We start from the raw sequence: 16805 nt of genomic DNA on the forward strand, positions 1-16805 counted from the left end.
CTTATGTAGGACCCTCTCTGATTCTGATGAGGGGACAGGAAAAAACACCAGCAAGTTAACTCTTTCTACACCGTTCATGCACTTTTTAGCATGCTCAATTACCATGCTAGGATACCTTCTGTTTTTATAAAGTTCAGTACAGATTTTGGTATATTATTAGAATAATAATGTCCCTTTAAGTGGTGGATCTTCTTTGGTATTGAAGGAAGTGTTATAAAAGGAATGAAGTTCTTTCATTTTGTATCTGAGCTACTTACTAACTGATTGGAAATGCTTGTAAGTATGGATATTTATAGGGTTCGTTGTTTTTGGTTTGAGTATGGCAAAGGTATTTATAATATTTATATTTACAGCAACAAGGAGACTGTGATATAAACGGCCAAACCTTGAAAAAAGAACTTTTTGAAACAGGGCATTCAAGCTGGTTCCTTGTTGTGAGATACAAGGCTGCTGAATCTTTAAAACCACATTCCTATTGGGACTTCACTCCACTTTACTTCCCAGCTAGGAGTTTTCTCTGAGTTGACATTATAATTGGTGCTTGAGATATATTTGGACTAAAAAGAAATGTTTATGGCTGTGGCCAAATACTCAATTTGAATTTTTGTTAAGATGTTATTGCCAGGTCTTGCAGTTGATGTTCTTTTGTGTATAGTAGCTTACCCTCTATGTTTATACATTGAATGAAGCACTTGCCCTTTCATGTATTACAAATTACACACAGCACTGTTGCTCATTTAATGAACGATGTAGCTTACATTTCCTGGATAGACATTTTATTAAGAGATTTTTGATATTCATGGATTATGTGAAATGAAATTACTTATTGTATATTTATTGTGGGTAATTAGATTTCATGGTGCATTTCTATTGCCCTAGAACATATATGTCCTGCAGTACTCTGCGCCCAACGTATGGATAGCCTGTAAAGACACGTTGCTATGGATCGACCAGTTCCAAAGTTTCATGGCTTTTCCACAGAGTTTGAGGGAAGCCATGTCCCCTTGCTTGTTTAGGTAACGGAGGGCAGTGGTATTGTCTGTGAGCACCTGCACCTTTCTATTCTGAACAATACCTGCAAAGGAAGCAAGGGAGTGACAAATGGCCTGTGCATGCCATGGACTGGAGCAAGATAAGCAAGTCTTGCCATAAAGTCATGTTGTACTAGTTGGCCATGGTGCCAGAACAGAAGGGCTCAGCTGTGAGGGCCAAGCAGTGGGCACCATCTGAGGGTGAGCACTTGGCATGCTGGAAATGAATGGAGTGGAAGGAGGAACTGATATCGGAACTGTACCTTCTTCAGGTAAAAAGGGTGGGGTCCTCCTCCTTGTGGAGAGAGGGTATGGGTGGTGGCGAAGGTGTGTGTGGCAGTGTGGTCACCTCCTCCTCTGGGTCCAGTAGAGATGTACCTGAGGGCAGTGCTAAGACGGAATGGCACCTCTTCTTGTGGCGTGATACTAAGGATGAGGAAGATGCTGATCATTCGGGATGCTTGGACTTGTCCTTGTGCTTTCCAGGTGGAGTCTCCAATGATGGGTGGTTGGAGGGCATAAGAACTGGGGACCAGTTCCAAGATCTATTCGGAGTTGGAACTGCCTGTGCTGGGGAATGAGATTTTATACTGCCCGGCTTTGTGGTCAGAACCAAGGGGTTTTCAGAACCGGGACAGACTGGAGCATAGTGGGTGACTTTGCTGCAGGGTATCCAAGCCTGACAAGACCCTTCTCCACAAAAGTGGCTTTGAGCCTTGAGGTTCTAGTGCTTCTGTAAATCTCTGGCAGTGTCGACAGCCATGTTATGGGATTCACCCAGACAAAGAAGGCACAATTCATGCTTGTCAACATGGGGCATCTTGGTCTTATACTGCAAGCATTTTTTTGAACAGACGTCTGAGACATACCTTCTATTCTAGGATCAAACAAAGGAAGGAAGAAGAAAGAAATAGGCTGCTGGCAGAAGAACCTCTTCTGACAGCGGCAAAAAGAGAACTGAAGAAAAGCGTGGGGTCTCTCTCCTCTAGGCCTGCGCAATTGGGTAGGAAATTGCCACGCGTGCATGAAGGGGAGGAAATGCCCACTTGTAGGGCTCTAAAGCTTGAAACTTTTCACTACAGCTGGTCTGTGCAGTCCCATGTGGGACTGTGCAGGAAGAGATGATGATGAATCTTTTCTTTCATTTCATTCTTTTTTACAGCAAAACTGTTTTGCGTATTTAACACTGACTAACTCAAAAGAAAATTATACCATCCATTACTACTACATAGATAATAAAGGAAAGCAATTACAGGAGTCCATAAAAATATGTTACTCAAAGATAAGCAGGTCACAAATTCTCAGCAGCTGCAGAACGGCATTGGAATGGAGAGATCTCACAATAGAAGCAATCTATGCAATGAACCATGTAAACATGTTACAGACTTGTGTGGAGCTGCTTCCATCTTGGATGTCTCAGGGTGGTTCTCATGACATACAGAGAGCCCCTTGCCTCATATGAATGCCACACATACTTACATGATTGCCACAGAGGCTGATGTTGAAGTGATGGAAATACTTTAGCCCTTTTGAGGTAAAACTTGGATCCCCTGAAAAGGATGTGCTATTAGACAGGGCTGAGAAGTCATATTCCAGGGTCCTGCCTTCCACGGTGACTGAGAAGCGACAGTCATTGTAACACAGAGAATGGATCTGGGAAGAGGAATATTACACAGTCAATTTGCTTCCTTCCCGATGAGCTGAGAAATTGCTGATTTCTCCACCAGTTTTGAAACTCAGTTTACTTTGAGAGTAAGGAACTCTAAAGTGATGAGTGAGTCTAATGGCAGTCAGGACCAGAACTGCTCTGAGTCTTGCTTGCCAATTGCACAGTGCAGTCATGGAACCATTTAGATAATTACACAAAACAGAATGTGTGGCCAGGAACCATTCTGTGCCATTTCCATTTTGGCAGTAAGTGACGTTTTTCGTGTTTCTGAGGAGATACATTTTTAACAACACTGGGTAGTTTTAATATGGGAAGAACCCTTTTGATGTAAATTTTCTGGCTTTTCAGTCTGAGAAACATGAAACTGTTAAACAAAATTAACACACTAATGAATTTTTGAATTAAATCTTATTTATAGGTACACAAAATATTTATTAAGCAGCTATTGCAGATAAGAGCTATGCGCATTTCCCCTAATATTTCTCTAATATCTCCTAGAATAGGAACACTTATTTTTAAAGTGCAACTGATAAAGAAGAAAACTTACACTGTTATGGCCAACTTATCTACTGCAGCTTTTGTATTGCTATTGGCAGAGGTGGTCATGGACTAGAGCCCATGGAACTGTGAGTATGGAAAAAATGGCCTTAAAATGTATGCAAGTGACTTTAAAAAACGTTGCCATCCTTTAACATCACCTCACATATATTCTAATAGATATTTAAGACCTCAGTATGGTTCCACACAGTTAGAAATAGCAACAGAATTTTGCAACAGAGTTCATCCTCCTTGGAGATGACTCGGTTTGGGAGTTTATAATCAAGCAACTAACAACAACAGGGATAGACTTCCTAAGAAATACAAAACTAAGGGAGCACACAGGCTCAAGGAAGTCACAAACACTCACAATTTATACAGTGTAATTCATCAGTATATTTATCATAAAGTCCCAAACCTACATAACTATAAAGCCCAAATTATTGGCTGGTGAAAATTCCAAATCCGGAACCAACATTCAATATTATTTTCCGCTAATGCGGGATAAGTTCACAATTACTGGCGTCCACAATTGTTGATGGTAGCAGCAGTGACACAGCTCGCCGAAGTTGCAGCAACCATGTTCACCTTAAGTCAATAGCCATGGCAACGAGCTATACCGGTCTCTTTATCCTTTCACTAGTTTCAAATATGCTTTCTTCTTCAGGCCGTTTATTCTATGACAAACCATAACGAAATAAGCTGCCATCCAGAAATATCTTGAGAGACATTTAGCCAAAATCTATACTTACGTTAACCTCTTATTTCCACAATTTAGACCTCCTATCCGCAAAGAGCAGTGATACAATGGGACAAGTAATGAATAATCCCCAATGCTAGCTTATATGATGTCCATTTAAATCACCCAATCACTGCTTAAAGAAACCTCCTGCAGCTTCCATATTGTATTTATTGAATGTATTCTCATTGTAGCATAGAGGGGACCAATCCTGAGTGAATAACAACTAGTTCTTGACAATTGGAATATTGAATGTTGGTTCTGGATTTGGAATTTTCACCAGCCAATAATTTGGGCTTTATGGTTATGTAGGTTTGGGACTTTATGATAAATATACTGATGAATTACACTGTATAAATTGTGAGTGTTTGTGACTTCCTTGAGCCTGTGTGCTCCCTTAGTTTTGTAGTTTATCATCAAGACCAAAAAACTATTTACACCAGCATGACTTTTTTTTGGTGGAAGTGGAAAGCATTCTACATCCTCCCAGAGTGTTCTGTTGCTTCTCTTCATAGGTGGGCAGTTGGCATCAACAAAGAGAAGCAACACAACCACTCATGAAGAAACAGTCTTGTCTGCCATACAAAGAGACATGTTGAGCTCCTTACTCATGAGCAGAGCTGCTGGCTAGGAATTCTCCGGTTTGTCATTTGAGATTGTGCCTTGTCCAGATGCAGCCCTTCATAAGTAAAGATACTTATATGTCCTTAGCTCATTAATATATGGCTTTGGACAACAGGACTTGTGTATATTCTAATGCATAGCTCTCTGTCCATTCACATATTTACATATTTCTTGCAGTGTACTTTGGTTTAAATCACAGTCTATATTAGTGAAGCAATCAGCTGTCACAGCTGAAGAATAATCAATCATAAAGAGGATAACAGCACCTTGTTGTTTTTTGTGCCAGGGCCACAAGGGATGCAGGCCTGATTGCCATAGGGCTGGTGAGCTTTCAGGTAAGTACTTGGTGGGCATGGATAGCAGCTGCCAGAGTCTTTGTCAATGAAGTGCCCAGCTGGACAGGAGGTACAGGATGAGCCTGAAGATTCCAAAGCACACCGCCGGCAGTAGGAAGCGACACCATCTATGACGTTGGTCACATTGATAGAATACAGTCTGGCAACATTGTTTGTGTATTTTCTGCCCTGGAACAAAATGGAAATTGTTATCCTATGTGCCTTGGAGAGACAAAAGAGCTTCATAAGGAGGAGTAAAAATGGTGTAGGGGAGAGGAAGAAATGCTGCAGGAAGTGCTATGCATTACTTGCTGTAACCACCCACATTTGGAAGACACAGAAACAGCCAAGATTCTTGAGGCAGGATCCCTCCATAAAAATGGTAACAAAGGAATAGGCTGAAAACAGAAAAGCGCCCAGGAAGTAAGAGTCCCTTACTGCATCATGGTATGCTGTTCTCTGGAAGGCCCATGTGAAGCTCATCGTGGTATTCTTCTCAATTATGTAAGTGTAGGACTGCTTTCCCTTCGGGCCAACCCAGGTCTCCACAGGCGTATCTGTCCTGGAATTCACGCCCTGCCAGAAAAAGTGGGTAAAGAGCAGATGAGGATTTCTACTGAAATAATTTATCACAAAGGCAGACCTGTAATACTTTCCATAACTTGAAGATGAACTAGGGGAATAATGGCAGATTGATGTTTGTGAGTCACCCCCCGCCCCCAACAGCTAAATATTAGGGGAGGTAAGACATTAGTTGGAAAGGAAGTGATAGCTACAGAGAAGAAGATGCGGAATTTTGGGGAAGGGCAGCAGTATCTAGGAGAAAGTTCCATGTGAACTCACTGGAGCTCAAGTGAAACTGATAGGGGTAGTGGCACAGAAAGCATGGGAAAGAGTTTACGCACACATGTTACCTGATTCTGTGTTGCTTCTTGTGTTTTGTAAAATTTGTTGGCAAATTTGTTGCAGTGTACTTCACGGAATATAAGAAGCAAATATGCTTTCTTCAGTTGCATGTAAATATTGTGATTGAAAGATGAGTAACTTTACATACAAGTGGTTTTCAAAATTTCAACTAGGTTCAACTTGCATTAATATATAGACTCTATTGCATCAGAATGCTCTGTGTGTGTGTGTGTGTGTGAGAGAGAGAGAGAGAGAGAGAGAGAATCTCTTTGACATTTTCTCCACATCAAGAAGTCCCTACAGATGAAAGGCAGTATGTCAAGGGCAAATCTATACATTTTTCCTGAGGTTTTATTTAGTGCAGAGGATTTTTAACAGTGGGCACAATATCCCCAGGAGGGAAAGAGGGACAGACCACTGCAATGGCAACTTCCTCATGATGCAGACATGGGAGATCTACTATCACTTCATTCTTTCTGATGTCAAGATGAAAGTAAGCAATAGCTAAACAGACAAATGCAGCAATGGCCCTACCCCAAACAGTGAAAAAAGAGAGCTGCACTTACCTGTTCATTGAGGTCTTCTGTGCGGGTATACATGGGACTGCGTGTGGGCAGGCTTGCCAACCAGAAGATTTTACAGCTTTTTTTTCCTCTAAGAGGGGGCACTCTCTTCCCAGAGTGCCTGTGCAGCAGTTTCCCGTTGAAAATGCCCACGCTCTGGGGGAGCGTGCCTCCTGACTTTCTGTTTCTCCTTTGTCACCAAACTCTCCAAGGTGAGAAGTGAAAAGTATATAGTGGGGCCAGAGGGAGGGATGTGTGCCTGCATAGAAGACCTCAATGAACAACAGTTACAGGGAAGTGCAACTCTATTTTCATTGTTGGTCTTCTCCTGCAGTTCCACATGAGAGTTTAGCAAGCCACTTTCCAGGAGGGTTGACTCTTCACTAGAACTATGACTGCAGAACTGTTTGACCCACTGCTGCTTCTTTCCTGTTGAACCCATCCAGAGCATAGTGCTTCATAAAAGCATTAGTGGATGCCCAAGTTGCAGCTTTGCAGATCTCATGTAGTGGAACTCCTTTAAGAAGTGCTGCTGATGTCACTTGAGACCTGGCAGCATGTGCATGGATCTCCAATGGACAAGGCACGTCAGTGTTTTCATAACATAATTTGATGGCCTGTACTACCCATCGTGCAATAGTTTGTGAAGATGCCTTTTTCCCTTTCTTAGGTCCTATGTAGCAAATGAACAGTTGGGTACCTGTTCTAAATTGGGCTGTACAATCTAAATAGAACAAAAAAGCCCTTCTCACATCCAAGAGTATGAGGTGCTGTTTCTGCCTCCAAAGTAGGCGATGGAAGAACACTGGCAGTACTATCTTGAGTCATGTGGAATTTAGAAACCACTGTAGGAAGAAACTCAAGACTAGATCTGAGACCTACTTTCTCTGGATGTATTTTAAGGAATGGTTGGTCCCAGGGGTCATTTCATAGAAAAAGAGTGGCAGGAACTCCTTAGCATAACTCATTAACATAACTCATTAACATATGCCACGGCTGGCCACAGGGCCTGCTCCGGAGGCTGCCACGGGCCGCGGGCCACTTCGACCACCCTGCAGGCCAGGAGGACAGGCCGTGCAGGTCACCGCAGTGGCAGCTGGCCACGGGGCCTGCTCCAGAGGCCGCCACAGGTCATGTGCCGCCTCGACTGCCCCACAGGCCGGGAGGATGGGCCGCACTGTTTTCCCTCATTGTGAACAGGTCTATGTCTGGGAATCCCCACTGTAGGAAGTTTGGCTGTAAATATTGATCTAGGATCAACCATTTGTGAGTAGCAGAACCCAATCTGCTTAGTTTGTCTAAAACACTGTTGGAAACTCCTGGGATGTGTACAGCCTGGAGGGTAACCTTGTGTCATACTGCCCACTCCCACATGGAGAGAGCCTCCATGCAAAGCATCCTGGATGCTGTACCCTCTTGCTTATTGATATAAACATGGATGTACAATTGTCTGTGAGTATCTGCACAATTTTGTTCTCTAACATATCTGCAAAGGAGATAAGTGTGGAACGAATCACCCTTAGTTCTAAAATACTGACGTGTAACTTTCTCTCTTCCTATAGCCATATGCCATGGACTTCAAAGTTCTGGCAATGTGCCCGCCACAACCTTCTAAAGAAGCATCGGAAATGACCATGGTATCTACCAATCCGGGGCCACACTCAATTCCTTCAAAAAGGTGAGTCAGAGAGCCACCATTTCAGTGACTTTAAGATTAATCTAGGTATGGAGTACTTTCTTTCCTGAGGATGCAGTCCTTAGTTATGGACTGATAGAAACCAAAGCTGTAGGCATCTCATATGCATACTCGCCAACGGTATGACCATTGTACTGGCTGCTATCAGGCCTAACAGAGGCTGAATTTTTAATGCTGACTGAAATCTGCATTTCAGAAAGGAATGTATTATAAACTGTATTTTTCTAGCCCTCTCCAAGGGTAAGAATGCTTTATTTGCTCAGCCTCTAAAACAGGCCCTATGAATTGTACCTTTCTTGCTGAGTTAAGGTACAACTTATTAAAGTTAATAATGAGGCCGAAGCATTGACATGTCCTGACCATCAAACTAATATAAGTTTGAAGGGCCTCTCTAGAATGTGCAGTGATTAGCCAATTGTCTAGATAAAGATAAATAGAACACCACTGTGTAGAAATGCCACTCTAACTGCCACACATTTAGTGAATATTCTGGGAGCTATTGCCAAACCAAAGGGCAAGACTTGATATTGGTAGATCTTATCTCCCAACTGAAATATCAAGAATTTCCTTAATTCTCATGAAGCAGATCTTTGGAGCCAGAAACAGGGTTCCCTTGCCACTGCTTATAAAGGGTTTTACGTCTCTGATATTGCCCCTGATTAGTCATGTTCGGTTGACTTTGAGGATATTGGTGGTAAGTCTTGTATCAATACTGCTTTTTTCTATAATGCTGCTGCTGCCTGCCAAACTACCTTGAGCTGAATTGCTGAGAGAGAACACTATATGATCTGGCTGTTTGACAATCCTTCCGTCTATGCAAAGTAATCATCAGTTTTAGCAGAAATCAAAATCTGCCCCTTGAAGGGTAGGTCCTCCATCCTGCTTCTGGTTTCTGTAGGTCAGGCAGTAGATTGCAGCAATGCATGCCTCCTGAGAACTATAGCTCTTGTTGAGGAATCAGCAATGTTCTGACCAACATTAGTTTGCTGCTTTGAAAGTCTGATCGCCTCCTCTTGGATAACTTTAGCAAGTACCCTCTGATCCTTGGGCAAGTGGTCATTGTAAGCAGCCATTTTATTCCATAGGAATATATGATAGGCTCCCATAATAGCAACGTAATTTGCTATTTTGATGTTTTAAGGCTGACAAAACAGACACCTTCCTAACCAGCACATCAATCTTTTTGCCCTATTTATCAGCTGGCGTAGAGTGAGGTCTTTGCCTTTGCCTTGTTTGCATTTCCTCAGTAACTAGCGAGAAAGGCGATGGGTGGGTGAAAAGGAAAGAGCCATTGTCCTCCTTTGTCTTATACAATACCTTATCCTTCTTAGAGGTAGATGAAATCGAAGCTGGCTTCTCAAATACGGTGGTCATCATATCTAGAAAACCTTCAATCATGGGGAAGGCAATGTTGGCTGGGTTGTCAAAGTATAAGCGCTGCAAGATCTTATCTTTGGGTTTAGGTTCTGTCGAAGATATATCGATATCTTGGGATTTTGCCATCCTTGGCATTTGCTCTGCATAGAGGCGAAAGTCATCTGTGGAAGAAACGTATTCCCTGTCCCCAACAGCTTTGTCGGGCGAAGGGTCAGAAGGGATGCTAGGGCTCCTTTCCCTAAACTGCTCCAGCTCGGACTCTGGCAGATAGAATGCCATTGCCGATTTGGGTATCAAGTGAGGTTGTCAAGGTCCCAGACCCAATACTCAGACACAGATTGGACTGGTTCCATGTGATACACATCTCCTCCAATCAGCGCCTGATGCCAGAAGTCTCTTTTGTTGGTACTAGGGAGCACATCTATATGGGCAGCACTCCTGATAAATGGTTCTCCGAACCACTAAATGCCCTGGATCCACATGGGATTGTATAATTTCACTTTCCTCTTCAGATGAGTAAACCAACTTTGAGTGAGGTGGTGGTGTTAGAGGGGTTTCAACCTCCACCACCACTCTTATTTCGAGGTCAACCACTGGCCTCTTGTTTAGGGTTCTCTGTCCTTTTCAAAGTGTGTCTCAATTTTGATCTAGCTTTCTTCCTAGGAGGCTCCAAGGTTGCCACACACAGCCTCTCTTGATTTCAAGAATCTCAGCTGATTAGCCATCACATCCAACGGTGGTAAAGTTGAAGAATGAGCTCTCCTGGACAGTTCCAATGGGTCCTTCGAGGAGGACCTCTATGGGATTCGAGGGGAGACTGTTGGATCTGAAGCCACCATGGTGGTTGGCGTCAAGCTCGGTTTCGAGGTTGGATCCTCACATTCAGTGAGCTCTGTGAGTGAAGAGGTCTTTGCTATTGGGCTGGTCACTGCCGACAATGCCCACTCCCAAAATACAGCTTTGAACCTAGTAGCTCATTTGGTTCTGGCCTTGGGGGGGTGAAGACCTGGCAGTGCCTGCAGGAGTTCACATTGTGGCTTTCCCGCAGGCAAACAAGGCAAAGCAAGTGCCCGTCTGTCCTTGTCATTTTTGTTGCACACTAGGTGCATTTTTTAAACAGGACTTTTTCAGCCATGAGCAAGTTAGAGACTTTGCTCTCTTTTTCCTTTGCTCCCTCCACAGGAGAAAATCAGTGATCATGAAGCTCGCGCATAGAGGAGACACTCCTACCGATGCTTTTAACCAGTTGGTGGCAAAGAAGAAACTGCCGTTTTTGGTGGGAAACCGCTGTGCAGGCACTCTGGGAAGAGAGTGCCTCCTCTTAGAGGAGAAACAGCTGTAAAATCCTCTGGTTGGCAGGCCTGTGCATGTGCAGTCCCATGTGGGACTGCACAAGAAAACAAACAATGAACCACAACAGACAAAACTCAAAATGGCATCTGCTGAGGAAAGAAGAGACAGCTTTTTAGCAGAGGGTTCCAAAGTTGAAGAAGAGCGAAAAACATGTCTGTTTTTTAATTATATAATTTGCAAAGGAGGAAGGATTGTGTCCCTTTCACAGCCTGCTTCATCCCATGGGTCGAAACACTGAATACCAAAGAAAATGGAACAGAAAAAAAACCCTCCACTTTGGAAAGAGAAAGAAGTAGCTGGATAAACTTACCACCATGAAATAAAGCTTACAGCTCACACTGCAGATAGTTTCAAAGACAAATGTGATTCTTGCTGTCTCCTTATTTTCTGAGTCCTTTGTCACTGATTGTGGGGGGCTGCAAGAGAATAAGCCAAACTCAGGTCATATTTATTGTTCAAGATGCTGGTGAAAAATTAGGGGAGGACAGTATGGGAGAATAGGAACCATTAGTATGCTCTATATCAATCGGCTAGCTTGATGAGGTTAGCATCAGTATCAGAAAATTTCTCTACAGTTCTCAGATGTTCCCATCTGTAATGCATTCTAAGAAGTTGGGGAGGCAGCAAGAGGGATGCTTGAACACCAGCCAGTTCACCTCCTGGTCTGTTTACCAGGGAAGTAATTTTTTGTCAATTAGTTCAGCTGTCTGTAAACAGTTCAAATGTGTTTACTGGATTATTTTTCACACAATAAGACCATATAATACAGTACAGTACAGTCAACAATGTTTTGTACATGCATATTCTCATACAGCCTGATGGAAGTCTTACTTCCCTCTCTCCTCTACAGATCTGTTGTTGTTGCACCCCATTCAATAGCCAATAATATAAATAAATAGTGAGCAAATCTGTCAAACAAACATTGTATTTTTCAAGAAGTCTTATATTTTGATGTTGATTTGTATCATAAACATGCACATGTACATTTTTGCACAGGCTTATGGGAGATGTAATCTCCCCTTCACATCATTTAATTACCTGACCCCACCATTTGTGCAGACATACAAAACGAGGCAAGGAAGTGACACTCCACCTCACCAAGGAAATGAAACTCTATCAGCACAGCTATGGTACAGTCACAATGCTGTCTGATGGCTGTTCAAGCCAGTGGCAAATAGGCAAACATATCAAAGGTTTTGCTCACAGGTGATTGTGAATGTCAAATATGGTATGTACTTGTATTTAACATGTTTTCCATGAAGGCACCCCATCTACATGCATGCTTTGAAAGCATGGTTGGTGCCTGCATGTGACGAGATCAAATACCCATAGATGTCTGAAGAGCTTGTTGAACTCTAGACACAGTGCAACCCTTAATCCATTGTCTCTGCTACTGTAATGCTCAGAAATCACTGGGAAAGTCAGATTCAGGACTGTGGAAGTACTGAAAGCAGTATTCTGGACCCAATACTACACTGCATCCAGGTTCTGTACTTCTCTCTCTCTCTCTCCCTCTCCCTCTGTGTGTGTGTGTGTGTTTGTGTGATGCTCAACGTGCAAAATTTCTGGTCCCTATAACTCCCCTAATTGACCTGCTCCACTGCTCCCCCAGCATACTGGTCACCACAGTGACCAGCTGTGAGGATGGAATATGGAAGTGAGTTGGGTGCTTTCTCTGGAGAAAGGGTCAGTTTCTTTTACTGGCTTTGAGCAGCCCATCATAGTCTACAAAAATCTTATGTAGGCCCACATTGAAAATATAAGGGGAAAAAACCTGTGATGAGTTCAAATAATTCACAGAATCATAGAGTTGGAAGGTACCTCTAGGGTCATCTAGTCCAACACCTCCCCCAACACACAATGCAGGGAGTTCACAACTACCTCCCATCCCCACACCCCCAGTGACCCATGCTCCAATCCCAGAAGATGGCAAAACACCTCACCATCTTTGTTGCCCTCCTCTAGACATGTTCTAGCTTGTCTATATCCTTCTGAAATTGTGGCGCCCAAAACTGAACACAATACTCTAGCTGAAGTCTAACCAGAGCAGAGCAAAGTGTTACCATCACTTCAAGTGATCTGGACATTATGCTTCTGTTGATACAGCCCCAAATTGTATTTGCCTTTTTAGCTACCACATCGCACTGCTGACTCATGTTCAGTGTATGGTCTGCTAAGACCCCCTAGATCCTTTTCACGCATTTTACTGCCAAGACGTCTCCCCCATCCTATAATTATACCTTTGATTTTTCTTACCTAAATGCAGAACTTTGCATTTATCTCTGTTAAAATTAATTTTATTTGTTTTAGCCCAGTTTTCCAACCTGTCAAAATCATCCAGTATCCTGACTCTGTTTTCTACCGTATTTGCTACCCCTCCCAATCTGGTATCATGTGCAAATTTAATAATTTGACCTTGAGGATATATTTTCAGAATGGGAATGAACAACACCAGCAAGTCTGACCAGTCCTACTAGTCAATTACCAAGATCTCATTTTGGTTTTTAAAATTCAGATTGATTACCATCACACACAAAAAACCCTTGAAAACAGCATTACATTTGGAACTCCAAATTAGCACCAACCCAAGTACAGACCCACCTGAATCCAGGAACTACCAATGTCAAAATCATGAAGTCATCATCAGAGGCTCCTGCTGCTGTATAAATGTAGTCACCAGCTACTTCCCACCCTGAAACAGCAAGCAAAAGTTAACAAAATACAATTTCCACTGAAAACAAGTCTCTCCTTGCTATATGATTTAATTCAACAACCTGAAGAAAAATGTTTTACAGAAGCTTAATGTGTGAAAACAGGCAGTGTGACAGCTTTTCAAGGCACAGGGGTAAATACCATCCCATTGAGCCTTTATTAAAAGATAAGGGCATTTGTTGGCAGCCCTAATGCACACACTTCCAGGAAACACTGGGAAGCCCAAAGGCCTGAGGCCAGACCTAGATGTTATAGGAGATGTGTGGCTGCTGTTGAAAACTGCAGCCCAAACCTCCTTGATACCATCATGCAGAGGTTTTACATTCCTATCATACCCTTTGTTGGCTATTGCTTGTGAAGGCAGGGAAATTCACAACACGATGATAAGAAGTCACATGTTATGTAGTATTAGAAGTTATTGGCAGGAGAAAGAAAAAGGGGAAACTGGGGACTGCTGGGTTCAATGGTTGCCCCACAGCTCATTCAGATCTACCCCTTCTCCACCCACTCTGTTTTCCCAAAGGTGCAGTATTAGGAACTGTAATAGCAAGTCATATCTATGGGAATACAAATTCTTTCAGCAACCACTACCACTGGCATGGGTTTCCAAGAAAGCCACGTGACAATCTGCAACCAAGAGCTAAGCTACAGGATAATCTATCCTTGATAGAAATGAAGAGGAAAGATTGGAAGTTGTTTATAGTCTGAAGCAGGGTCTAGATTCAGAATATATCATATTTCTTAGTTATGCTTCTTTAGTAGCTCAAAGCCTGATCTAAGTGGATTCTTCAATAGCTCCATAATCCATAAATCTCTTCAAACCCTGCTTCAAATTCATTATTTCTTACTCTCTCCTGCCCATGGTCATCTGACGGCTGAGTAGAGATTTTAATCCAAGTCTCCCCAGCTCAAATCCAGCAATCTACCTGCTAAACCACACTAGCTGTAGACTCTTGTTCCTGATAAAAGGTAGCAATGAGTCCCACAGGCTAATTGTGCATGATGTATGTGATCAGGATGGCCACACAGCCTAGACAGAACTGAACGAAAAGTGCACGGAACACTGAAAGTAGAGGGAGCAGTTCAAACCACCTAAATGCCTTGGGAAGAAAGATGCTTATGAAAATACCTGCCATTCCTTTATATTCAAAACTGATTCCACTGAGGACTGTTGTCTCCATGTTCGCTGGCAACATGTTCCACCACTTGTATTCAAAGCCCAGCACTGGTTCAGTCCCAACAGGGCAGTTGATGCAGCCTGGAATGGAATGCAAGAATGCTGTTTCAGGGCTAAGCTACATCCATGCTGGAAAATCTGTAACTGACATCCTGACTTTTCCAGATCTTAAAAAAAATTGTGTGATTTGGATCAGGAAAACAGAGTGACAGGAAAGCTGTTAAATACCCTGAGATCCTTCATTGATTTGTATATTAGATTAGCAACCCCTTATACCTTTATTTTATTTTTAATTCCAGAGTTTAATCACAGATTTCCTGTGCAATGGTAAAGTGCAATATGATACTGAGCAAGAGAAGTATATTCCCTAAGGCAGCACATGCCCTAAATTGGACAGTTCAGGCTAGCCCAATCTCATCACATCTCAAAAGCTAAGCAGGGTTGTCCCTGGTTAGTACTTGGATGAAAGAGCACCAAGATGGTCCAGCATTGCTATGCAGAGGCAGGGAGTGGAAAACCACCTTTGTCCAATTCTTGCCTTGAAAACCCTATGGGGTTGCTATGTTGGCTGCTGTTTGATGGCATCGTCCACCATCAGAGTAGCACATATTCTTAGCAGAAGGTGCCATTCCTCACTGGTTGCTAGTAACACCTTCTGAAATGAGAACATGGCAGCATGTTTCAAAGTAGCACTCATGGGGACATCTTTCTGGGAGCCTTCTCAGGTGGGAAAAACCATTCTTGTGTGGGGTTTCCCTGCACAATACTTATTTGATAACCAGTGCAATCCTAAGAACATTTTCTGTCTATAAGCCCCATTGAACAGATTCTGAACAGGATTCAGAGAAAACGTGCTTAAGATCATTCTGAAAAAGATCGTGAGAACTGGTTCCCATGAGGTACAAGCCACTAAATTGACCATGTCTTGAAATATGCTAAAAAGCAAGCATTTCTCAGGACAGGGTATCATGTAGAGTTATCAGAGAATCGCATCACCATGCAGAGTGACTCTTCCTACATGGCCAAGTAAGTCACCCACCAGAACAAGCAGGGAGCCCTTCTGCAGTCAGTTTCCTAGGAGGAGGAGTGCTCCATCTACCATTAATGTTTGTTTAGAAGGTAAGCAGGGAGGCTCAAACGGTTCTAGTTACCACCTCACTGGTGCTGTGTCCACTTCCTTTACAAGACTGTTGTTGATAGAAAAAAGGGATTATGAGAGAAAAGAAGTGATTTCCCTTTATATCATCTCAGAATCCAGGAAGTATCATGACTATGGGGGTGTCAAGCTGCAATCGACAGCTTCCTAGACCAGCAAGAGAAAGCCTTGTATGCAATCTCTGGCAATTGTCACACAGCTGCTTGCCAAATTTTAACATCTTAAAGAACATCCCTCATGTGACAGTTTCACTTAATCCAAAAGGAAAAAATGGGATTTACCAGACCCATTAGAGTATGATCCATACACGCAGGGCTCGCAGGTGCTGGTGTTTGTCTTGAAAAACCCAGGGTTGCATGGAGGGCACATCATTTTCACACCTGAAGGAGGCAATGACACAGCACTGGGGAGATCTTCTCTGCAGATATTTGGCTCAGCCCATTTATACATTAGCTGGGTCTGGGAAGATGCAAATTATTATTGTTATTAATACCAAACACTTCTGTGGCACTTTAAACATGAATAGAGCTTTGCAATTCATACCACATTCCTTGACAAAAGCACCCAAGAGCATCACCAGTGGTATGTACAGACACATATGTATAAAACAGCAATGGCTGCACTCAGGAAGCATGCTCACTATTGTGTTGACAGATTCAGGATGTAGCTCAACGAAAACGAGTTTTACAGGCTTTGCCACAGAAATAGTGGCACAAAGTAAGGGATTGGCTAATGGCTGTGATACCACAATTCCCTTCTCTCCCCAGGACAAGTTCATAGTGTTTCAAAAACTGATTGTCCCTTTTTAAAATAAACAAAAAGATGCTGGATCACAATAAATTAAATACAAGTTCATATGACATTTAATTTTTTTTAAGGCAGACTGAAGCCCATCTGAAGCTTGGAAGGAGAGCCATTATTAAGTACCAT

At 42.7% G+C, this 16805-nt stretch overlaps 1 protein-coding gene across 1 annotated transcript in view; it reads right to left on the bottom strand.

Annotated features, from left to right (window-relative positions):
* ELAPOR1 (endosome-lysosome associated apoptosis and autophagy regulator 1) overlaps nt 1-16805 on the bottom strand; it is a 91424-nt gene that overhangs the window by 18110 nt on the left and 56509 nt on the right. The window contains exons 9-15 of the mRNA XM_054981898.1: nt 16157-16334; nt 14672-14800; nt 13432-13522; nt 11141-11246; nt 5374-5511; nt 4867-5124; nt 2511-2684 (exon numbers count right to left, since the gene is read on the bottom strand). Coding sequence (XP_054837873.1) covers nt 2511-2684; nt 4867-5124; nt 5374-5511; nt 11141-11246; nt 13432-13522; nt 14672-14800; nt 16157-16334 — 1074 coding nt within the window. The remainder of the gene's footprint in view (nt 1-2510; nt 2685-4866; nt 5125-5373; nt 5512-11140; nt 11247-13431; nt 13523-14671; nt 14801-16156; nt 16335-16805) is intronic.

This window comes from Eublepharis macularius, chromosome 5 (assembly GCF_028583425.1).
Source record: "Eublepharis macularius isolate TG4126 chromosome 5, MPM_Emac_v1.0, whole genome shotgun sequence".
Lineage (NCBI taxonomy): Eukaryota > Metazoa > Chordata > Lepidosauria > Squamata > Eublepharidae > Eublepharis > Eublepharis macularius.